Source organism: Cupressus sempervirens, chromosome 1, assembly GCF_028749045.1.
Source record: "Cupressus sempervirens isolate cs-2001-9-10 chromosome 1, ASM2874904v1, whole genome shotgun sequence".
NCBI lineage: Eukaryota > Viridiplantae > Streptophyta > Pinopsida > Cupressales > Cupressaceae > Cupressus > Cupressus sempervirens.
This window is the reverse complement of record NC_143118.1, coordinates 834,754,444-834,780,535: the sequence shown is the minus strand read 5'-3', so window position 1 is coordinate 834,780,535 and position 26,092 is coordinate 834,754,444. Positions and strand designations below refer to the sequence as shown.

General features: G+C 37.5%; 1 protein-coding gene across 2 annotated transcripts in view; it reads left to right on the top strand.

Moving 5' to 3' along the window:
• The first annotated feature begins 635 nt into the window (after positions 1–635).
• The window catches only part of LOC149580442 (uncharacterized), a 165,237-nt gene continuing 139,780 nt past the window's right edge, over positions 636–26,092 (top strand). Inside the window, exon 1 of one of the 2 annotated variants that reach the window (XM_089790913.1) lies at positions 636–1,134. In XM_089790913.1, coding sequence (XP_089647039.1) covers positions 822–1,134 — 313 coding nt within the window. In that variant the 5' untranslated portion in view covers positions 636–821. The remainder of the gene's footprint in view (positions 1,135–26,092) is intronic. The other variant, XM_089790923.1, reaches the window with a different exon arrangement.

The following is a 26,092-nucleotide window of genomic DNA, read 5'->3' as shown; positions in this document are numbered from 1 at the left end:
AAGAGAAATTGGGGAAATGAGCTAGGAAGGATATCAATGAGTTCAACCCCACATTGGATCAACTTCAAAAGGTGTACATCAAGGTCAACATTTCTTGGAGAGCTAAAATTCGTATGCTCAACTGAGAACCAATTCTCATCAACTCTATTGTGAGACCGGGTGTCCGAAAATGCCAAAAGAGGCTTAGGAAGATATAGTTTCCATATTTTGTATAGAATGTGGAAACTGACCAATACTTTATTTTAGAATGTGATGCATACAAGGACAAGAAGACCAAATTTGTAGATAATTTATCTAATAACTCTTGACATAACTTATTCAACAAGAAATATATTGAAAAGTTGAGTATGCTCACCATCAACTTTAAATTATCTATTCATCTTACCGGATTTTATAATTTAATTTAAATTATTAACATTTTTCCCAATACAATTTTAAATTATCTATTCATCTTACCGGATTTTATAATTTAATTTAAATTATTAACATTTTTCCCAATACAATTGACATTTGATATATAGAGTTTAACCATGCCTGTCATGTGGGAGGATCAAATCAAAGCAACTTTGGTGAGTTGAAACTAAAATCACGAAAGTTAGGCTAGTAGAGATAATTTACGGAGGCAAAAAACAAATGTGTTACAAATCGTAATTTTCCAGTTGTTTTAATTATGAAAGTCCGCAGTGTTCAAAAACAAAAACGAGCGCGTATATATAAACTGCAGACTGCCTTCTACAAATGCGAGTATTTACAATAGCAAAGCCGATAAGTACAGCATCTATGTCCATGACAGACTTCATTTATTTTTAACCCAGGTCCAAATGGCTTCCATCCCTTCAAAGCCTCGTAAATGCCTTTATACGAGCATAGCAAAACCTCACTACTCAGGACGGCAAATAAGATACTCCAAAACATTGCGTTCCTTCAATTATGATTTTAATATTCATGTAGAGTATTGCTCCTATAATAACCGTTCATTAAATGGCATTCATAAAGGCAATGCCTTTCGATTGTTTCACATTCATGGAACTAAAGATCAACCAGAGGGTTCTGCACTAAGTTATCTCTGTGCTGTAAGTGATCCTAATGGCGAACATCCAACTAGTTCTGAACACGGGTTTGACAGTCATCGAGGTATGGATCAAGTTCTAGAAGCAAACACTGCAATTTGTTTTCCAAAATATTTCAGTTTTTAATTATGGAATTTATAAAATATGGTTGCTTAGTGAATTTGAAATGTCTAATCAAAATTTCAAAGTGGGGATTCCGCTTTTTTTTCCCCTTCTCCTCTTTAAAAACTATATAGCATAAGCCGAGATAATCACCTGAGCGGTTGCTCATTATATAAGCCATATAAATAAAGCAAAACACCTATTTCCGGAGAACAATTTTCCAACATCGTTAACAACCTATATACACGTAATCGCTAATGATAGCACAGTCAAAACTTTGCCTTACAAATCTAAGGACAAACCTTTGTTGATATTTGTTGGAGTAGAATGTTCCAACTTTTAGAGTTCGAATAAGAAACAAATAAGAATTATAGATCTGTCCAATTAGCTGTCAAGAGTCTTCAGTCAACTGTCAGTCATATTTGGCGAATTTATAGGAAGTTGTTAGGTATTCTGATAATTATAAATTGGTAACTCTGATTATAAATAGTGAATGTGCACCAAATGTTACATCTGTACCATTTTTTATTATGGTATCATAGCGATTAGCTCCTGTGCCTGTGAGCCATTGTGTTATATAGTAGTTTTCGTCTCTTTCTCCATTTCAAATGAAATCGTCCCTTTATGTACAGTATAAGTTCTATAAAAGGCATCACATCCTGCAGATACGCCTATTTTTTTTAAGCAGAAGCAAGAGATGTGCATTTAAAGCTGCACTTCTTTCTACTCAACATGGCATTGCATGCAGCTGTGTGGTTTATTAAAGATGAGACATTTGTTCTAGTTTGAAAAGTTCAACACTTTGAGGATAGGAAAGGATGCAGCAGAGGCTAGATAGATGCTCAATAGTCTGAGGTGCTAACGGACTGGAGAAACTATATCTCTTTGGAATTATAAGTCGTACATGTGAGGATTGATGTTAAATAGTTTAGGGGATATATGAAAATCTCTAAGTTCAACTTCACACATTTATGAGGATGATGACATAATTCATTTGTAAATGGTGCCCAGTGATGTGGGGAACTTGGATGATAGCTAGGTGAATATAGCAGCAGTTGGGAGTAGCTTGGTCTAAGAAGTATTTTCAGAGAAAAGTTCAAACATGATATATTTTCTATTATTTTATATCGTAAGCGAGTTTTGTATTGTAGCATTCAGAGGGGATGTTGGAATATAATGCTCCAACAATTAGAATTTGAATAAGAATCAAATAAGAATTGAAGACATGTCTAGTTAGCTGTCAAGAGTCTCTAATTAGCTGTCAATCATATTAGACAAATTGAGACAAAGTTGTTAAGTCATCTTGTAACTATAAGTATGTAACTTTGTTTATGAATAATGGATGTGTATTAAGTGTTACAGCTGTTCCAAAACTTTTAATAATATTTTTTCAAAAACCATTTAATTAGTTGCTGATATATTACTCAAACCATTTAACTAGTTAAATACCCCAATTAATGTCTGAATCAGATACAATTCCTATTTTATCTGAGTCAGATAATTTCTTTTATTACCATGGAAAGTTCACCATGCGTTATTAATTTGTATAAAACTCCAATTTGTGGTGATTGTTCTTTGATTATATAATAATCCCTCTTATGGTTGGACAGTTTCCTCAATAAACTGCTATGTATATCCCTATCCCTGCTCGATTTCATCGTGTTCACTTTATATGTCTTTTCAATGCTAGTTGTTTATTCATAGACATCTGACTATTATCATTGTGTATTCATTTTGTCTACGTAGGCTTTTTTTTTAATAAAAGAGGGGTAAATGCTTTGACCTGAAACTATGAACCGGTGAGGCCACAAATGTGGGACCTCATGCCCAATGAGATTTGAACCTTGATGGCAAGAACAACACAACAACTTAACCGTCACAACATGCCCCCGTTGGCCCTTTTTGTCTACGTAGGCTTTAATGGTAACACTTCTATGTTATTAATATATGTCTGCAGTACTATAAGATATTTCCCTGTAGTGTTTCCAATAAGACAACATGTTTCTGTTCCTTTTTGTTTTAAAGAATGAGTTTTCCGTATTCCTCTGTGTTCTCTTTTTTTATATAAATAAGATCATATTCCTCCTCCCCTGTATCCATATTTTTCAAAATTGTCTTCACAGGCTAGCAGGATGTTAGCTCTAATACCACTTGTAATGTTCGTAATTGGATACTCAATATTTTAGGTTTTATTTTTCTTTAGGTAAAACCCAAATTATATCTCCATGAATTTTCCCTTTTGATTTATTACAATATATATCTTTTCTAGAGTTGCGCCTTTTGGAAGAAGATATGACATTGTTTTGTTAATAATAGATTTATATTGATGTTTTTGTTAATTAATTATTTTTTTATTTTATTCTATATTCCATCTTATGATTATATTATATATTATAATATTATTATGTATATATAATATTATTTGTAGAATTTATATTTATATTTGAAATAACAATAATATTATTATATATGATAACATTATGTATTTAATATTATTATTTGAACTTTTTATATTTTATTATTATTAATTCTTTATTTATAATATATTTAAATATTATATTATTACTTTAAAATATTTTAATAATATATAATAAATAAAGTATATTAAATTCTCTTTTATTTTTATTCAATTATTGTTTGTATTGCAAATTGGAAACATTGAAACAAGGGACATGGTTGTGGAAATTAAAGCTATCGAAAACTCTAGATGACACACACACACAAAGTGGCAATAGAGATAGAATACGAGAGTTGATTGGAAAACAATGTCATAGAGACATATCTCCTAATATAATGTCATACCTAAATTGAATGTGGCCTAGCTCTATGTGATTGTAATTTTCACAAAACTGGCTTGATGGGAGAGCTTTTTAGATTTTCAAATAATTGGGTATCTTCTCAATTTATATCCAAAACAAATCCTGGCATGTTGTACAGGATCCACAAAATAATTTGAAACCCTTTCTTCCTCATGCATAGACTTTACTGCAATGTAGATGTGTATGAAATTAAAAGAATCTCTTAATAAGAATAACATATTTCCCTCAAAACTTGAAGATTTTTATATGGCTCACATGCGAGCTTGGTTTGCTTTGCGCTCACGTCGCTGGCGAGCGTCTGCTGGAATGGTCGTTTCCCCTTCGGCTCCTTTGGACAGTTATTTTCCATCTTCCCAATTTGGTACTTCTTATACCATTCCTCGGGAGCCAATTCCAACTCGGAATCCATTTGTTACTTTGATGGGTGATCGTCCAGTTTCAACAAAGAGGAAAACAACCCTAAATTCTTGCTTTGCAACTTCGAACGGTGCTCCAATGGATCATGGCAATAAAAGAAGAAGAATTGAAGGGGAACATACTAGAATTGGCGATTTTGCAAACCCTAATGCTAGGTTTAGGAATGATTGAATATGGGTGCCTCCTATTAGCTCTTCTAGCAAGGCTTTTGGGTCAAATGCTGTCCCATTAGGCAAACGGATTAGGGGATCCCTCTTGGCTCCTCTTGTTCCAAGAAACCCTAGCGTGGCAAAAATCTAGTAAGAACTGCTCAAACCCCAACGACATTGGCAAGGAATTGATTGAATCCCCCTAGGGTTTCATTGATCCTACTTGCCAAGGAACCTCAAACCCTTATTATCAATGATATTTTTACTAATGAGTTATGGGAATATTGTCACACAAATGGTCTTGTTGCCAAATGGAGCAGCGAGGATCCTTGTGGAACCCTAGTGTGGGATTGGCTCGAAACCTCCTGTGTCAACCAAGTAAGAATTTCTTCCATCAAAAATGATGTTTTTTTCTTAGATTGCTCCATCTTTAGATTTGAGGAAAAAATTGCTACGTGGAGATCCAATCTTTTTGAAAGGGTATCATTTAAAATTCATAAGATGGAACCTAATTTTGATCCGTATTCATTCAATAAAGTTAAAGTTTTGAAATGGGTGCTCTTTAGAGATATCCTGGTAGAATTATTATAGATTAACATTCTTTGTTGTATAGGAAACTCATTGGGGGTTTTTAGAGGTTCGGAAAATGATTTTATTTCCTCAAATAATGTTAATTACTAATTGAAACTGAATTTTCAACAACAAAATTTAATCAAATTACGTTAATTCTGAATAATTCTTTGTATTATCTGGAACCAGAAATTTTCAAGGGTAACATATTGGAAACAATCATTTGGCAGCCATCCCCATGTAAGAAATGCCAAAAATCCAAAGATTTTAAAAATTTGAACTCATTGGGGATTCTGTTATCCAACCTTGCTCTTGACATCACCTTTAATCCCATGGGTGGATGGTTTATTATTTTAGATAGAGCATCTCCTCTTGCTAAGGGTGCTTAGGGCTTCCCTCTAGATCCTATTTTTGAGGAAGGGGAAATTGTGGAGGGTTAGGGGCTAGTCGAAGTGGCTCCCACAACTCCTTCCTCCATGGCTTATGTCGACCTAGGGCCACCGGAAGAAGTTAATATTTTATCTCCTAAACTCAATCATGCTCTAGGATATGAGGATGGTTTGGTTAGAGATATGGTGGCTACTCTCCCCCCTAGATTCAAAGCAAAAGAGAAGACTTCTGCTCCCTATAAAACATCCTCTCCCTCACCCTTAGTTGCAAGGTTTCTCTATTTCAAAATAGTACTAGGTCCTCCAGGCATGGGATGAGTGAGGAATACTCACGAAAGAGCTCATTAACACATTCACTGAGGATTCTGTTAAGCAGGGTCTTACTGTTGAAAAAGGAAAATTAATTGGTAGACTCGTAGCTCTTGGAGGTGAAGCATATACTCATGAAGACCTCATAAATGATTTGATAAGGATGGAAGAATTAGACAATCTAAGAGGATTGGAACAATCTTAGGAACCTCCATCCTCTCCCAACTTGGTGAGGATTCCAAAAAGGAGGGCAAAAAATCTTTAAATGAACTGAGATCTCAAGATGCAGAGGCCGAAGGCCAAACTGAATTAACCAGTCTGTTTGATGTGGGGAAGGGGAAGTTCCTTCCCAAGGGGAAATGAAGGTCATTACATGGAATGATAGGGGCCTCAATGCCCCTAACAAACAACACTTGCTAAAGTGTCGTCTAAGTCAATATAAACTAGACATTATGATAATTCAAGAAACAAAAATGAATTAGGAAGAGCTTGATGCTTTTTGATAAAGGCTAGGCTTTAGAAACATCTTTGGAAGCCTAGCCATAGGGGCCTTTGGAGGTTTAGCAATCATCTGGAATCCCCACATGGTAAGCATTACTTGATTAATGTGTGAGAGAAATTGGATATCTGCTTAAATTAATTCTTTTGATTCCAACCTTCAATATACATTAATTAATATCTGCGGTCCTACTCCCACAGTGGACAAAATAAATCTATGGTTGGAGATAGGCAATTACATGCAGACCCTGCAAACCCTCTATACACTGGGAGAAGACTTAAATGCAATATCTTCTTCCTTAGAAAAGAGAGGAGGCTTACTAAAACTATCACAAGCATCAATAGCCTTTAATAATTGGATATCCCAGCCTACCCTATTGGAAATAAATCTAAGGATAACCCTTTTACATGGAACAATAGAAGACAAGGCTTCAGTCAAATAGCAGAAAAATTAGACAGGTTTTTCATTTTAGGAAATATTCCCCTTAATATTTCTCATTTGGAATCCAAAACTATCCCTTTCTTTGGTTCAGATCATTATCCAATTCTTTTAACTTTTGATTCCTGTCAGAAACCCTTGTAAATTTGAATCAATGTGGTTCAAACATGAGTCCCTACTTAAATTACTTGAAGAGTGGTGGATTGGCTCAGAGGTCTTTGGCTTGAAAATGTATAAGGTGGTGTAGAAGCTTAAAATTATTCAACAAAACCTTATCAAATGGATAAAACTAAATTTAGAAATACCTTATCAATAAAGGCTGAGATTGAATCAAACCTAGTCAAGGTTAATTTAGAAGTTATGCAGTGAGATATGGATGAACATCTATATCTCATGGAAAAAGTCCTCAGATTGAGATTAAAAGATATTCTAGCTAAAGACGAAATCTTTTGGAAACAAAAGTCCGGAGAAACTTGGTTAAAGGAAGGAGACAAAAATAACCATTTTTTTCACAACAGTACTAAACTGAGAAGAGCCAATAACAAAATCTCAAAAATAAAAAATATTGAGAATACTATGTTAGATAAGCCTATTGATATTGCATTGGAGGCAATATCCTTCTATGAGAAAATGTTGAACAATCTTGAAGGCTCATCTCTAGCTTTTCAAAACTAATTAACATTCCTAAACTAATTATGGATGATCAAAACAAGCTTTATTGAGTAAAATCTTAAAAAAAGAGGTCACTACAACTCTCTTTCAGATGGACCTTGAAAAATCTCTAGGGCCAGATGGCTTCCCAGCCTACTTCTTTCAAAAATGCTGGCACTTTATGGAGATTGAAGTTATTGAGGCCTTAGAAGGTTTTAGAAACTCTGGAGGATTACTTAAAGAAGTTAACCATACCTTTTTAGCTCTCATCCCAAAACAAGACTCTATGGAAAGTTTTAAAGACTATAGACCAATAGCATTATGTAACACTCTGTATAAACTACAACCCATCAACAATTTGTTGACAACACAATGCTGTATGGGGAAGCTAGCATTAAGGAAGCTAAATCCTTTAAAAAGATTCTGTAAAACTACATGATAGCATCAGTATAGAAAATCATTTTGTCAAAATCTGAAATTTACTTCTTCAATACGAAGGAAGCCTAGAAACTGAAATTAGTAAATCTCTTAACATTAAAAAGGGATCTCTCCCTTGTAGATATCTTGGTATCCAACTAGAACAGGGGGAAAGAATCTCCTCTTAACTATACCTTTTTAGCTCTCATCCCAAAGCAAGACTCTATGGAAAGTTTTAAAGACTATAGACCAATAGCATCATGTAACACTCTGTATAAATTACTGTCTAAAACATTAGCTAATTGATTGCTAAAACGTCTTCGCTTCCTAATCAGCGAGGAACAAACAAGCTTTTTACCAAGAAGATCCATTTATGATGGAATAGTCATAGCTCAGGAAGCCATACACTCTCTTCAACACAATGTTTCCTCAAGCATGCTTATTAAACTAGATATTAGAAAGGCTTATGATAAGGTGGACTAGCGGTTCCTGTGAAGTGCTCGCAAGCCTTTGGCTTCTCCAAGCAATGGATTACTCTAATCTTTGAATGTATATCCACTCCTGAGTTCTCTATTTTAGTCAATGGAACCTCAGAAGGTTTCTTTTCACCTTTTAGAGGTATAAGACAAGGGGACCCTATCTCCCCCTTCCTCTTTATCCTAATGTCAGAAGCTCTAGGAAGAGCATTATGTAGTTTCGAATCTAATCACTTAAGGGAATTCGATTACCAAATAAAGAAGAGACTACAACCCATCAACAATTTGTCGACAACACAATGCTGTATGGGGAAGCTAGCATTAAGTAAGCTAAATCCTTTAAAAAGATTCTGTAAACCTACATGATAGCATCAGTATAGAAAGTCATTTTTTCAAAATCTGAAATTTACTTCTTCAATACCAAGGAAGCCTAGAAACTGAAATTAGGAAATCTTTTAACATTAAAAAGGGATCTCTCCCTTGTAGATATCTTGGTATCCAACTAGAATAGGGGGAAAGAATCTCCTCTAGATGGGATACCTTCATTGGCAAAGTCAAAGCAAAGATTCAATCTTGGAAAGGAAAATGTCTGTCATTGGCAAGAAGAATTACCATGCTCAAATCGGTTCTATCAAGCATGCCAATCTTTCAATTCTCAGTCCTAAATCTGCTAGCCCAAAAAAGGGATAGTATTGATAAAATACTAAAAGATTTCCTTTAGCAAGGCTCAAAGAGTAAGAAAAAAGTATTCGTTCTGGCATGGGACAAGGTTTGTAGACCTAGGGTTGAGGGAGGTTTTGGCATTAGGTTGAGGGAGGTTTAGCATTAGACTTATATGGAGAATTATAATGTCCCCATTTTTAGTAGGTTCCTGCAGTTGGCTTGGTCAGTTAACCATTGCGACCCTCATGAGCTGATAGTGGGATTTGAGGGTCTTAGTTGTGGGGTTATAGGTTTTTTAGTAGCCTATGGTGTGTTTTGGCTCCGTTTGAGGGACTTACTATTTATAGTAAGTCGACTTGTTGGTTCTAATGAACTCAGTTGAGATAGAGGAGTTGAGTGATCTTCTCAGTTTTTATTTTGGGCTTCAAGAATCTTGGAGGGAGTGTATATTTATAGTAAGTCACCCCATCAGGTTCATTTATCCTCTTTCTTCTGTAGGTTCACTCTGGTGATGTTAGATTTCGATTCTGATGCTTCTTCAGTTGTTTTCGCAAGATGGGTAAATTATTATTATTATTCTTCTAAATTTGTTGAGGTTGTTTATTTTGTTGGTGTTGTATGTTGGTTACCTCAATATCATAGCTCGTTAGAACCTGGTTGAAAAGTTTTAAATCGTAGGCACAAGAAATAGTGGTTTTGTGTGTCAAAGTATTATGTTATGGTGGAAAAGATCATTTTTGGGAGCCAAAAGCAATTAATAATTTATATTATAATGACACTTTATTATATTTTAATGTTGTTACGAGGAAGCTTCTTAAGTGGAGTTTATTTGGCGAACTTGTTCCATTTGGAGATTATAAATATGAGCCCATTTGATGAGAAAAGCATCTAATTGATTATTTTCTTTTTGTTGCCTGTGACGAGTTTATGAGTTTGTGCCCTTGCTGACATATAAGGGTTTTATTTCTGACAATTGTTCTAAGATTGCATTGCAAATTGTTGTTGTTGTATGGCAATTTGCCCACACTTCTTTACTGTATCTTCTGTCACTAAGAAGTGGTTCAATTCTGAGAGAATTGACTGGTCTGTGGATGATTATTCATGTCTTTTGTGACTGTGCATACCTGCGATTTGCTGGAAGTAATTTTTGTGCAACATTAAAGGGCTGCAATTCCATTGCGGCAGCATTTGGGCACTTTCCTACCCTCTTGCAACACATTTGGAGGGGTGACATCCAAATTATAAGGGACCTGTGTTACTTAATAAAGGCCTGTGAACTTCTTTTAGGCACTGCAGATTAATATTCAGACCTTGTGTTTTAATATTCAGGCCTTGCGAACTTCACTCTGTGTTTGCTAGCATTGGCCTGCGATTTATTTGGAGGTCTGTTGTGATCACATTGGGGAGCCTTGTATTTGGGTTTGAAAGCAACTGCTGCTAAAATCATGCAATTATGGAGCTGCACATGGTCCCTGGACAAGTTTGAAAGTTTATCATCAAGCAAAACAGGTTACAACATTTATTTTTTATATTCCTTCTTAGTGTTGCAGCTGGGTTTGTTTACAAATAGTTGTAATTGCAAATTAGGAACTCAAGAATTAAGTGCAAATTGCTTAATGAAATTTCATTGCACATCTAGCTGGACTTCATTGTGAATTTTGATTGCAATAAACAATTCAATTCTGAAATTCCAAGTTTGAGTTATATTTGGTTTGTTATCATATTTGGATGGAGAGTTTGTTTGTAATATGTTTGACAAAATATCAAACCATCTGATTGTTGTGAAAAATTGGTGAGACCGGAGTGGTTCAAGATATAGCCAATTAAGGATTATTGCAGTGATATTAGAGCAGTCTCCTACCATCTTGTGGGGTAGGAAATTTATTTTAATTTTAGATGTGTTGTTTTTGGAGTGACCAACACTCTAGTTTTTGCCAGTTATGGACAGATACAGGAGGCCTAGTAGTTCTGAGAGTTGGCGGAGTAGTGAGGAAGATGGCAGGGAAAATAAATGCCTTTATGGAGAAACTTAAGCTTCATCAACAAAGGTTGGCGGAGGTACTGTTGGATCAAGCGATGGTAGATAGGGCAATGAGATACATGGTTTTTTCTTTTAGGAGATCGACACCAAGGTTGTAGGGAAGGAAGCTTGAGTTTTTCCCGACAGGCGTCCACGATGTAGATGTACTTGTATTTAAAACAACACTTGCTAGTCCTATATGTAGTCTTGATGATGGATGCTCCACACAGAGACATGTGGATGTGTCAGTGCCTTTGGTGGATTGCAACATTAAGCTCTAATAAGTTGAGGCACCTAGAGTTGTTGCTACAGTTAGTTCAGAGACAATTGATGCAATTGTTACCATTGATTCTTCAGGCTCTCTTTAGGAGGGGATAGTTATTGGAGATTTATATGTCCACTGTCGTAGTGTTGCTCCAGTACAGGAGGTAGTTGCTTCTTTGGGTGGGACCAATGCATGCATGGAGTCACCCAGCTGTAATGTTGGTGATTTGGGTGTTATAAGAAAGTCAATGGGTGTTGGATCATGCTCTAGCTGTTGATTCACAAATTGATGTTTACTCATGTGTACAGAGTCAGGTGATGGCAGTTGAGCATTTGTTAGGAGATGTGAATACAGGGAGTATGGACACCTCTGATGATTTTTTGGATGATGTTATGAGTTGTACCGGGTATGATATCCCTTGCCAAGTCTCAGGTGATGAATCCAAGGAGGTTTTGGATGGGTCCTAGCATCAGGATGTACAAGGACTTTCTATTGAGGGGGAAGTGGAGTCATGCGAGGAGTGTGATATTGTGTGGGTTTCTGCTTCTTTAGAGGAGGGGTCGGTTGAGGTACCGACTGGTTGTATCTCAGTTGCCAATGTGTGCAAGGACAGTAGCACACATGTAGTGAGCGATCTTGTGGTGAGTGGTTTTGATTCAGTTTCCTATCACAATGCAGATAGTGAGGCAGTGAGTTTGCATAGGAGGCAGGGGTTACATAGACATCATGTGACTATGGTTAGTCGAAGGTGAGTGATAGTGACATCTTGTTAGCTCTTGAGCATTGTGATGCTATTCGTTAGATGTTGGTTGCATCTGGTTGGGGTGCTCCTGTGTTTGATGGGCATAGTGATAGTAGTCTTTCCCTAGTAGAGATTCATGCACTTCGAGAGGCTGTCAGGATTTTGAAGCATAATTAATCACAATTAGTTGACATGGATTACCTATTGAGTGGGGTAGCACCTGTTATGAGACATTGTTAGGGAAAGAGGAGGAGGTGGCAAAGCTCAGCCAAGAGCTTGAGGTGACTGTGGACTCTCTACTTTGTAATTACCTAGTTCTCCAGGAGTCAGTCACGGTTGGATGAGGTGACCATGGAGTTAGAGCATGTTTCGTCTACACCAGGCCCAGATCCATCAGTTGCATATTGTGGTGTTTGGTGGTGAGTTTTCTTTTGCGGTTGGGGATGATGAATGTGATGATGTAGTTGATGTTTACCGTATGGGCTAAATAGTTTATTAATGCATACAGACAATAGACAAGAACATGTAACACAACAGTACTCTTTTTATTATTAGCATATATGCCGAAGAGATTACATAGTGCTTCCAATGATGATTACAACAATCTCAGGTGGTGTACATATACCTTTCTGAAGAACCTTCCCGAAGGGGTGACTCAACGATCGCGCCCATTCGGATGTAATTAATTCTATTCGTCGGCTACATAATAATTACCGATAACACGCTAATCTACCCATCGGCTATTTTATAACTTTATTGACAACATCATCCCCCCCAAAAGAGAGAGTCATCTCCGGACGACAATTACAAAATATTCGAGACAGATTAACAAAACAGAATACATTAACTGACTAACAAGATAGATCTGTTTCTGTCACACCAATTTCACATTTGTTCTGTGCCTGCACCAAACTGGTCTCCAAACCACATTGCATCTGTAGCCTTTGCTAACACAATATTGTCTCCTTAATCAAGCTGACCTTGATAGCCACCCGTGCTGCTTTCTTTGCTTCCAACTCCTTTGTACCCTGAACCAAGTGTTGTTGTAGTGCTTTCAACTGGATGATCAGCTTCTCTTGAGCTCTCTATGCATCCACCAAGACAGCTTCCCGTCCAACACCTACTCCAAGTGCCTCAAAGCATATCACCCCTCTCGAAAGGCTTGCTTTGTTGTTCTCTCCACCTCTGGTACACAGACACTCCATGTCTGCAGCAGCTCTAGGTCTCATCAACTGGTCATACTTCTGATGACTGATAACTGAAACGACTGGGGGTCTAGGGGGCAACGCCCCCAGCGGGGTCGATGGGCAACGCTCCCGTTGCCAAGACCAAATTAACACTCTCAAACTCACACAAAAGTTTATTGAACACACCATTTTTGCGATTTTCTTCCAATTCCACACTCTTTCTGGCAACTGCTTATGTTTTACTATCTGTTTATGTCTTTCCCTTCCCTTGGGCATCTTGCGTTATTCATTTTGAACATTTTTTGATTTGTCGTGTTTTTTTTTTTTTTTTTGCTCCTCCTCTTCTATATCTTTCTGCTATACGGCTACATCATTTCCTTGTTGAATGATATCTCCTTTTGTGATTGTCTTAGCCGTCCAGTAAAGTGGCTCCCTGATTGTTTTACGAAAATGGCTCTTCCTTTATTCATGCCTTGGCCAAACGCTTCCCTTTTTTCCTTTTGATTTCTTCTTTATGGTTGTACAGTACTTGTTTACTTCTCGTACGGTCACCATATCATGTCTGTCTTGCACGTGTGGCCTTAATTTTTCCCTTTTTTCCTTACCACTGTAGGATGTTGGGATGCAAATAAGGAACCATACAGAATGTGCTTGGGGGCCGTCCAGTGCCTTTATCACTTTTCTCTCTCTCTCTCTCTCTCAGAAAAGTAGCTATGGTGCACAGAATGCAAGACACAAGGTTACACGAAGGGGTCCTGTCCAAAAAACCAGTTCTACGATATCTGTCAAATTATGGGACATTCCACAAAAGAATGCCCCTTCAATATGAAAACAAGAGGGCATCAAGAAGTGCTCCTGACACAGGAGGCTTCCATGGCCTCATAAAGACCTCCCATTGGGGATTGCTGCCCATCACATATGCGGAAGACTAGAACTAGGGATAGAGACATCTACATTTGAAATTTGAAAAATACAAATTAGTTAATAACATAGTAAGTTATGAATTAATAATGAAACTTGAATAAACTAAAAATATAATGTTTTGATTCTTGAAGTTACCTCCACAATCTCCTTAGCCTTTGCGAAAAAACTATCATTATAGACTATTTGTGCCACAGCATCTCCTTTAGGCTTCTTTGAGTAAGATGAAGCAACCCAATCAGCACACACAAACATTTGTTTCAAAGCCAATATGTGGTCAAGAATACTTTGCAACGTCAAGAAGACCATTGCAAACCTTGTCATAGCAGGTCTCATCAAATCTTTGCCTTTAGTGGCCTTTCTCATCAAACTGAGAACCCGTGGGTGATTATAGATATATTTCGTGACTCGCCTAGCATCTTCCACAACTGCATTCACTCAATCAAGTTTTCCTATGTCCTCCAAAAGAAGGTCAAGGACATGTGCTGCACAAGGTCACCAAAAAAGTGTGGGATGCCTCTCTTGGAGGATTCTACCTAAAAGATTAGCAAAAAATCAATAATTAGTTACAAACTTTCCATATTTAGTATTTACAAATTACATCAAATCTAAATTGAATAATACCATAGCATTACATTGATGATTCATATTGATTCGAACATAAAAAATTAAATTTACTTGCTACCACATCTATTGCTGCATTATCTGTGATTATTTGCACCACATTTTCTATTCCCACCTCCATGACAACATTCTCCAACATTAAAGCCAATGTGGCTGCATTTTTCACTTTGTTGGAGGCGTCAACAGATTTCCAAAACACCACATCATCTTTACAAGCAACCAAGAAATTAATGATGGTTCTACTTCTTCCATCTGTCCACCCATCAGATAAAATGGTGCAGCCATACTTCTTCCACTCTTTCTTTTGGTCTTCTATCAATACTGTTGCCCTACCAACCGCTTTGTCAAGCAACCTACAAAATTTAGGTGTAATATTAAATAAAGTGTTAGTAAAAAATAGGAAATAAGTTATAACAATTAAGATTTAAAATATAACAATGAACTAAAGTGAATCACAATTATTTACAATAACTAAATAGTAAAATACTAACCTTCCACTCATATCCTTGCGATTAGGCGGCTTGTACCCTTTGCCTGATATTGTCATTGCATTCACCATATTGACCCAATAGGGACTATCAACTACATTCATTGCGATATTGTTGAAAAACCAAAAATCAGATGCTGCGATATCAGTTTGCTTATGCACCTCCTTGAACCATGTAGTGCCCTCTAATGATGGCTGTGCTCCAGGTGTGTTCCTGGGCAGAAAATAACCCCCTATCCCTGATGTGGTTGGTGATGAAGAAGTAGGAGATGTAGAAGAAGTGGAACCGGTAAAAAAGATATTTTGTTTGCGGATCCGTGGGCCACAAAGAGATCTTGGTATGTTCTCAAGTGCTTCTTCTTCTTTTTGCATATCAAAAGGAGCTCCTTTAGATTCAGCTATGGCTGCCCTCATAGCTAATTTTGTCCTCTTCCTATTCAATTTTTTCTCTTCAGCAGCTGCAAGTAGGGCATTGATGAATCTTTTTTTTTCATCAGTTACCTTGAGACAACGATTTGAGTCATGTTTCTTTATGCTTGCAAGGTGGTATTTGACGCAGTTTATGCTTTTAGAAATAATTCTCTCACATGGAATGCATATCACCTTCCCAACATCATTTGGAGCTTCATAGGCATACCACCATGCCTTATCTCTTGCATTTTTAGGCCGAGTGCCTATATATCCAGATGGGCATGGTGTTTGTGGCCACTCTTCTTGTGGGTTTGTTATTTTTTTTAATGGTTGACCGCTGCCCTACACATAAATGTATAAAAAAATGAATAAACAAAGTTAGAACTTAGAAGCTAGGGTTTTAAATGATTCAAAGTTCAAACTTCAAACATAGAGTTAAACTTAAAATGATTTTAAATGATTTGAAAACATTTACAAACAACAACAAAAACAAAAGAACATTTGTTATAAAACTATAAAAAGTTTTCAAACTATGATAAAATGAACATACTTGGAAAGAAATTTGTCTTCTAAAACCGGTTAGAATCCTCTAAAATCCACTCAAATCCGTCTTAAATCACTTGCAATCAGCCAAGAATGCCTCCAAACCTTCTTCTCTCCACACCTCAAGGCTCTAGACAATGCAAATACAAGAAAGAATGAGGAAAAAAAACACTTTCTGCCCTTTTAACTTGTCATAGGCCGCGGGCTAGTAAAATGTGAGTTTTTATAAAAAACTCGCCGACTTTTTGCAGAGTAATTGCCGACTATTCGGCGAGTTTTTGCCATCCAGCCAAGTTTTTTTTCGGCGAGTCATCTGGTCAAAAACTCGCCGAGCTAGAAAACTCGGCGAGTTTCCCATCATTGGTTTCGCATATCTTACAGTGTCTGATTGGATCGACCGTTCCATCACCATCAAACTTTGACAATTTTCCTTTGGTCCAACCATTACTATTCGAGTTGGAGGAACTTGTGTATCCGTGTTGTTTTGCGCACCTGTGCTATTCTGAACACTGGCGTTGTTCTGCACACCTGCGCTATTCTGAACACCCGCACTGTTTTGCACACCCGTATTGTTTAGCACACCCGTGTTGTTTCAGACAGTCATCTTATTTCCAACAGCCGTGTTGCTTGGTGAAAAAGAGTTTTCCTCAAGGGCCCATTTGGTTGCTGGAATATAACCGGAATAGGAATAGGAAAGTAGAATATAATTTGTATTCTTTGTTTGGTGCGTGGAATAGGAATGGAGAATAGGATTTCGTATTTCTATTTTAGCCCCAAAATGAGCATTTGTCCATTCCAAAAAATACTTGTAATTGGAATGGGCCATTTCCATTCCCAATTTGACTTTTTCATATTGCATTATATTTTCGGATCCGTGGTGCAGAAGAGTCCTGAAGAGGCAACATGTAACATGATGAACACGAGAAACCTCTTCTCTATCGTTCACAGTCAATAAAAACCAGATTGGTTCTTCCCCATATACTGCTGGGAATGTTAGTGGATGGATGAGGGCGGAGGATTCGTATGCCTGTGACTTGTGCGACTAGGGTTTTCCAACTCACGCGGGAGCTCAGCCCACACCCAGAACGTCACATCTAAGAATACTTTCCCTACAGCATGCGCATCAAGTGTTTGACAGAAGTCCTCAACCAGCTGTTGGACAAATCTATTTGCAATCCAGTTGGGAGATTGGGTAGATTTCATTTTCTGGTACGAAGACCATCAGCAATATTTCATTTTCTAACAAGGAACTAAACAAGGGATTAACAAGATTTGAATTGCAATTTTCCATTCCTATTCTCTATTTCCATTCCCATCCCGATTTTCTATTCTAATTTCTAATTCTTATACCAGCAACCAAACGGGCCCCAAGCGAAGTTGTCCGTTCTGGAAGTGTATCGCGGAGGAAGAGTTCACTCCACACTCGTGCTTCCTCGGCACTACGAGCTGTGCGAGTTAATTCCCTTTCGTCTGGATTCTCTTCCCTTAGCGGATACAAGTTAAGAAATTCCTCCCTTGTTTCTTCCACCAAATTCAACCGTTGTCGAGTCTCTTCCAACAATTCCTCGGTGCTTTGGTGTCTGTCGGCAATCTGCTGAAACCTCCGTTTGCGCTTGGCCTGTTGTGCCAAAATTAAAATTTCTTGTGTGGTGCGTATTTCATTTGTTTCTTTTATCTTATTCCTATCCTGGTTAAGCTGATTTGGCATTAGTCTTCGTTCCTCTGCCTTCGTTTCAAGTCCATTAGGCAGCGGCGCCAAATGTTTACCGTATGGGGTAAATAGTTTATTAATGCATACAGACAATAGACAAGAACATGTAACACAACAGTACTCATTTTATTATTCGCATATATGTCGAAGAGATTACATAGTGCTTCCAATGATGATTACAACAATCTCGTATGGTGTAGATATACCTTTTTGAAGAACCTTCCCGAAGGGTGACTCCACCATCGCGCCCATTCGGATATAATTAATTCTATTCATCGGCTACATAATAATTACCGACAACATGCTAATCTACGCGTCGGCTATTTTATAACTTTACTGACAACAGTTGACACATTTGTCTAGGATATGGGTGCAATAGGTACATAGAAGGTGAGAGCATCATCTCATATAGCTGGTAGCATTGGACAGTTGGCAGTGTCACGATTCCAAAGGGATCAGTTGTGGTTTGTGGGGGAGTAGGTTGATGCTTCCACATACAATTTCTACTATACTGAGTCATTCATGGAGTATTTGCTTGAGAGCTCGAATTTGCGGATGATTCATACAAAGTATTTGAGGGTACTCTTATTTGGGGCTCTTGTGCTATACAACGATTGGTAGGGAAGATTGTAGAGACCTTGGCTACAATGCTTCCCAACAAGGATTTTGTGGTTGGGTTTGCTGAGAGGAATGCCCAGGATCCTACGTGGCCAGTAGTTGTGTGGAGTCAGAGATTGGAGTCGTTTCCTGATTCCCGGTTTGGTATTGATGAGCCATTGACAGAGATTGGGGCTTTCTACCGGTATTATACAGTGGATTGTGCTCATCATTTTGCTTTTGATCCATAGGTAGAGGATTTGGTTTCACGTCGATGTGGGTTGGCTCTAGTTTCATACCATCCATTATGGGATGGGTTAGCACCATCTTTTGATGATGGGATTGACAGTTACAAGTTAGACCATTGTAGTATCTACACACCTAGAACAATTTATTAGAGGTTGGAGTTGGTGATAGTGATTCGGATACTTATGGTCGTTATCATCTCCACAATTCAATTGGGTGTGTGTGTCAGTTTGAGAGGGACTCAGATGTTGACAGAGTTGGTATTTCAGTTGGATTGAGTTTCGATGAGTTGTTATCGTTATCCGTGCCTACTGTCAGTTTCCAGATGATTTTGTCATTGATATCAATGATCTGGGTGTTGATGCTACAGGAGTTGCTTATTAACAATGGGGATAGTACGTAGTTCTACCCTTGCGATCCAGGTGGACTCTGATGTTCATTTTGATTTAGGATTGCTTGGGGACAAGTAATCTTAGGGAGGGAGGACCATAATGTCCCCATTTTTAGCAGGTTCCTACAGTTGGCTTGGTCAATTCACCATTGCAACCCTCATGAGCTGATAGTGGGATTTGAGAGTCTGAGTTGTGGGGTTATATGCTTTCCAGCAACCTATGGTGTGTTTTGGCTCCATTTGAGGGACTAGACGTACTATTTATAATAAGTCAAACTGTTGCTTTTGATGAGCTCAGTTGAGTTAGAGGAGTTGAGTGATGCTCTCAATTTTTATTTCAGACTTCTGGTTTGGGCTCCAAGAAACTTGGAGGGAGTCTCTATTTATAGTAAGTCACCCCATCAGGTTTATTCATCATCTTTCCTCAACAGGATCACTCTGGTGTTGTTAGATTTTGATTCTAATGCTTCTTCAGTTGTTTTCGCAAAACGGGTGAATTATTATTATTTATCTAAATATGTTGGGGTTGCTATGTTTGTTGGTGTTGTATGTTGGTTACCTTAGTATCATAGCTCGTTGGAACCGGGTTGAAAAGTTTTAAATCGTGGGCACAAGAAATAGTGGCCTTGTGTGTCAAAATATTATGTTATGATGGAAAATGTCATTTTTGGGAGCCAAAAGCAATTAATAAATTATATTATAATGACACTTAATTATATTTTAATGTTGTGATGAAGAAGCTTCTTAAGTGGAGTTCATTTGGAAAACATGTGCCACTTGGAGATTATAAATATGAGCCCATTTGATGAGAAAAGCATTCGATTGATTATTTGCTTTTTGTTGCCTGTGAGGAGTTTTTGAGTTTGTGCCCTCGCTGAAGTATAAGAGCTTTATTTCTGAAAATTGTTCTAAGATTGCATTGCAAACTGTTGCTGTTGTATGGCAATTTGCCCACACTTTTTTATTGTATCTTCTGTGACTAGAAGTGGTTGAATTGTGAGAGAATTGACTGGTCTGTGGATGATTATCCGAGTCTATTGTGACTGCGCATACCTGTGATTTGCTGGAAGTAATTATTGTGCAACATTGAGGGGCTGCAATTCCTTTGTGGCAGCATTTGGGCACTATCCTACCTGCTGCTGCTTACTATTTGTCCTACAACACATTTGGAGTGGCGACATTCAAATTATAAGGGACCCGTGTTACTTAATAAAGGCCTGTGAACTTCTTTCGGGCCCCACGGATTAATATCTAGGCCTTGTGTTTTAATGTTCAAGCCTTGCGAACTTCATAGAGGCCTCTGTGCTTGCTAGTATTGGCCTGCGATTTATTTGCGAAATTCATGCAATTCTGGAGCTGCACATGGTGCCTGGACAAGTTTGAAAGTATATCATCAAGCAAAACAGGTTACGACATTCATCTTTTATATTCCTTCTTATTGTTCCAGCTGGGTTTGCTAACAATAGTTGTAATTGCAAATTGGGAACTCAAGAATTAAGTAATAAGTGCAAATTGCTTAATGAAATTTCATTGCACATCTAGGTGGACTTCATTGTGAATTTTGATTGCAAACTAATAAACAGTTCAATACTGAAATTCCAGGTTCGAGTTATGTTTGGTTTGTTATCATTTTTGGATGGACTGTTTGTTTGCAATATGTTTGACAAAATGCCAAACCATCTGATTGTTGTGAAAATTTGGTGAGAGCGGAGTGGGTCAAGATATAGCCAACTAAGCATTATTACAAGAATGATCAGATTCTCTAATTTATAATGGGCTAGAGTTCTCTACAATAAGTATCTAAATCCAGATGATCTACTTAGCATTCTTAGAACGAAAAATCCTTCAAATGGTTCTAACTTGTGGAACTTCATTCTTAGTTGTAGATTTATCATTCTAAACAAAGCAACTTGGAAAATATGTAAAGGGGATCAAATCCGATTTTGGACAGATTCTTGGGGTGGCTATCAAATAATTATTAGTATGGTAAATCTTCAATCCTCTAGTAGAACAATTCTAGAAAACAGTTTGGGCCCTTAATAAATTATGTGGATAAAGATGATAACTCTCTGGAAGGCTGGAAATGAAACACATTTTCAACCTTTGACATTCCACCAAAGGACGCTGAAAGCTTCCGAGCATTACTTAAAAGAAGATACATCACCTTCACTGGCCAAGAGGATATGTTAATTTGGGATGGATGTAAAATTGGCGAATATAATTCCAAAGATGATTATAATTACATTTCAATCTTAGATACCATCCCGAGGTGGAATTACCTCAATCTTTATGTTGGGCACCCTTATGTTTGCCCAAAGTTGGAGCCTTCTCTTGGCTAGCCCTTCAAAAAATAATTTTAATAGTAGAGAAAATTTGGAGAATTGGATTTGAAGGGCCATCTAGATGCCCCTTATGTGAAATAGCAAAGGAAGACGCATACCATATCCTCTTGAATTGCTCCTACGGCTTTGCTATTTGGTATTGGTTTTGCAACAAAATTAACTATAATTTGGCCCTGCCAAACTCAATTTTATCCTTCTTAAACTCCTAGCCCAAATTGAATTCAGGATGCATTTATCAAGGTTTATGGATCATAGCCCCTTCCATAATTTTATGGAAATTATGGAAGGAGAGAAACAGGGGAATCTTTAAGAATTTGAGCATGTCTTATAACTAACTTACCATCAAAATAGAGTCTTCCATTTTTGAAACTTTGAATTGTAAAATCACGAGTCTTAATGGGACAACTCTGCTAATGTCTTCTTGGGATGATAAGATGAGGAACTGATGGTCTGGTTTGAAACTTCCCCTTTTTTATGGTAAGGGAGGCAAGGAGAGTATGGAGAAAAGATCTGTGTGTTTGATCCCCTCTTGTGAGAATTGGATCAAATTATATTGCGATGGAGCCTCCAGAGGTAATCCAGGGACAACAGGGATTGGTTGGTGTATTAGAAATCATCTTGGGGAGCTCCTAGCAATCTGTCTGAAATCAATAGGTAAGGCCACGAATAATGAAGCATAATTAAGAGCTCTGATAGAGGGCCTTTGGTTATGCTCCAAGCTAAACCTTTATCAAGTAGAAATTGAGGGCCTTTAGAAATCAATCTATGCCTAATTGGAAATTCAACACTCTACTGACCAAAGCCTTGGAGTTAGCAAAAAATATTAAGAAGATCACTATTAACCATATATATAGAGAAGGAAATAAAATGACGGATAAAAGAGCTAACAAAGGGGCTGATGGCGTCATTGAAACCACCATCTTTCCCCATCCGTACCCACCTTAATCACCTTAATCACTAACTCTTAAAACTAGTAATAATTTTTTTTTTTAACCAACTTGAGTTTATTAAATGATGAAGTTTTATTGAATCATCCCAAGAATAAGTCATCTAGTGTACTTGTAACCATCATTAAAATCTCACCTAGGATCGAGCCAGGGTGGCATGCCCTTATCATACAAGTTTCTCTCCTTCCCATGCACGAGTCTTAATCACCCTTTACATCTTGGACAGCAATGACATTTAATTCCTCTCTTCATACCTTATTTAAAGAATGTTTGGCCACATTCTGAACTTCGAAAGCCATGGACACTCTCATCAAGCTTATGACTCCGATTTAACTCATGGCTTTTGACAACCCAATCAAGCTAGATAGGATAAGGCAATTTGTGCCTCTAAGGAATAAGCTTATCTGGAGAGCAGTCCTCTAACGCCTAGGTTCTCAATACATTAACTGCCCTAATAGATTCCACTTCAATGCGGATATAGTTGCCATGTTCATTGCACTAATGGGGCATTTCTATGCTGACAACACCCTTATCACCAACCTTTGCTGGGAATTGTTTGAGAATGAGCTATTGCGTGGTCTAGACACAGTTCTGATGAACACCAGAGGGGATCTCACGATTCCTTTGGTGGCCAACTACAGTATGCTATGTAATGTCCCAGGCTATGGTTAACAGATTTCCAACAAGAAACAACTACGAATATACCCTAGTACGAAGTCCATACGATTCAGGAATTGCTTCTGAAATGGCCATACGATGATTGAGGATGAGCTATAGTGGCCGTACGTAATCAATCTGGAAGTGGTGAAGTGAAGGGTAGCTGTACGTGGTATGGCCGTATGGTGGGCTGAAGTAGCTGCAGGGTATGGGGAGTGTGATGTATGGTGAAAGGACACCCGTACGGTGATTGGCCGTACGTTGCAACAAATGGCCGTACGGTGGGAACTAAGGGCCATACGACAGGTTTTCTTGTTTGACCGTATGTTATGTTAATGATGCTGTACGTGGGGAAGAACTTCCAAGCCGTACACTAATCTGGAAACGATAAAGGTGTGGGGTGAAGTGGAAAATGTGGGGTTAAGTGTGAAAGCTGTACTAGCAGAGAGAGATCCGTACTAAATGCTTGGATACTATGCGATACACATGTGAATGCATAATTCATTCATACACCATACAAGAAGATCAGAGACTCGAATATGAATTATTTCCTTCAATATTTGCCGAAGATACACAAACAGAATAGGGTGAGGGTTGAATCCCACCGAAACTGCACGAGCCAAATAGGGAAGGTCTTTCACTTCCGAAATGGCGAACAACAGTGAATCCCCAATAGGAATTCACAGTATAGAGAAATATAATCAAAGCATACCTAAGACTTCCTACAAGCCGTGCTTAAATACCCATCGGGAAACCATTCCGAGGGTGTACAAAGATAGCTGACGGCGACACAAACTTCGAACACAAAAATAAATAAAAATAAATAAAAATGGGACCGAGATAAATTAAATCAATTGGCCCGTTACAAAGTTTAATTAAATACATTTATTTTATGACGGGGACATTACAATGCTATACATAAGGGGGGAACCAATCCCGACATATCCTATCATCTTCACCGAGGACTTGACCGGCTTCTGGGAGGATAGGGAGGTATATCATAGAAACCTTCATTTCCTCCTCTTCTTTGTTTTATTGGATCCCATTCAGGAGGACTGGCTAGAGAGAGAATTCGAGGAAGAAGGGATTCTACATGAAAGGTCTTTACATGCAGCTATAGAAGACTTACATGCAACTTTTAGGGAAGAATAGTGGCGGACTTTGTTTTATTTTGAGAACTTTCTGTTTTTAGTTTTCTGGTTATAAAACTTCGTATATATCTTTTAAAGCTAGTAATTATCGAAGAACAGTATGAACATTTAAGGAAGTATATAACTAGTTTGAAAAATATACCTTTACTGAATTTGTGTTAAATAGTACTGATAATAGTATAAATATATTTTAAATCCCAATGAAGCTTCGAAGTATTAGTCTTTAAATTATCTGGAAAAGATTATCTTGGCTTATCTGCATGTCGGTAAGCTCGACCAAGATGGGTCCCCTTCTTTATCTAAATAATCAATTGGGTCTCCCCGACTCGGGCCGTATCAAGGTCCTGGTTTGCCTTAATTAAATTTATGAATAAGTTATCTGTAGGTGAATTGGGATATTCTGATTTTGAGGTAAAATGTTTCTTGGCATGTTCTATATTCAATATTAAAATTTCCATTTGAACTTCAATATGTTTTATCCTCATTCATATAGATAAATTCTTTGACAGTAACAATAACTAAGGACTAAGGAATAATGCTCGACCAGTCTCTTAAGAGTAGAGCAATCTGGCTATGAAGTCTTTTTGTAGGTTTTTTGATTTCAAATCTATTTAGAACAAAGGGCTGACCATTTGACAACTTCATTCAGCTCCAAATATTGAAGTTTAAAGTCTTTATTCTCTATTCTTTGATGCTTGGATAAATTCTGTGATGCAAACAGGGCAGTCAAAGGTAAACTTAATTATATTTGCCATGACAAATTGGAGACAAGATCTTTTCTATAGATCCTTATGTTTGGCTTATGGGAGGCTCTTACAGACAGTTTATTATATAGGCAATTTTCTGTAGATGTGGTTTAAATTTTAAGTCTAACCACCTAGTAGGGAGAAAGCTTGTTGTGGTTATGCATGATAGGGTCTTCAACATAGGCGATTCCAGAATCATCTGTTAATTTGTTTTCACCCTCCACAACTTCAGAGATCTCAAAAGTTGAATATAACAATAGGCAAGGATCAACACCTCGGATGAATTTGTCAAATTTCGTATTCTCTCCAAGGAGACCCTTGTAATATTACTTTAGTAAGAATAAAAATCTAATTTTAATTATGTATTTCCCAATTTTATGTAAAAGAGTAGATGCCCTCTCAAAGTCCTTTATTGGGCACATGTATTTCTCACCACCGTGAGAGCTCTGCAGTTTACTTCTCCTTCATCCAATATCTAAAATTTCAAGGATGTATTTTTCCAGCTTTGTAAAAGAGGGTATTCACTCTTCAAGACCCTTTAGGGTACCTGTACTTGAACACGACTTCAGTCCCGGGCTATATTGGAGGTTTTCTTAACCCCGTTCTTTTTCCCCCGGTGCCTGCACTTGAATGGGGTAATTGTAAATATTTTGAAATTAATAAAAAATGAGCATTTGCCTCTTATTAATAAAAATAAATTCTTTCCCTCTATTTATAGAGCATATCTAATGTCAATCAAGAGTGTGTTTTTTAAAGAAAAAGCATGCCAAACTTTGCTATGCTATAGGGGAAGGCTAGTCATCCTCAAGATGGTAGGGCAAAGCTTGGATGTAAGCATTCCTTGACGTTCCTTAGAGTTTCTGCAACGTTGCAGAATTATTTTTGAACAAGGGCATGGAAAGGGGATAGGGAGTGAAAATTTCATAGGCATCCCCAAGCTCCCAAAACATCCCTTGTAGGAAATGGGGGTACTAGGGCATGTGATATGTCCTTGGGAGAGCACTACTTTTCTATCTATTAGATGCCACATAGTGGGACAAGGAAGAGTGTTGAGCTCCCACTAGATTATATTTTTTTTGGTTTTGCAGAGTAGACATATTGTCATAGGTGGGAATATAGGTTTCAGTCTAATACA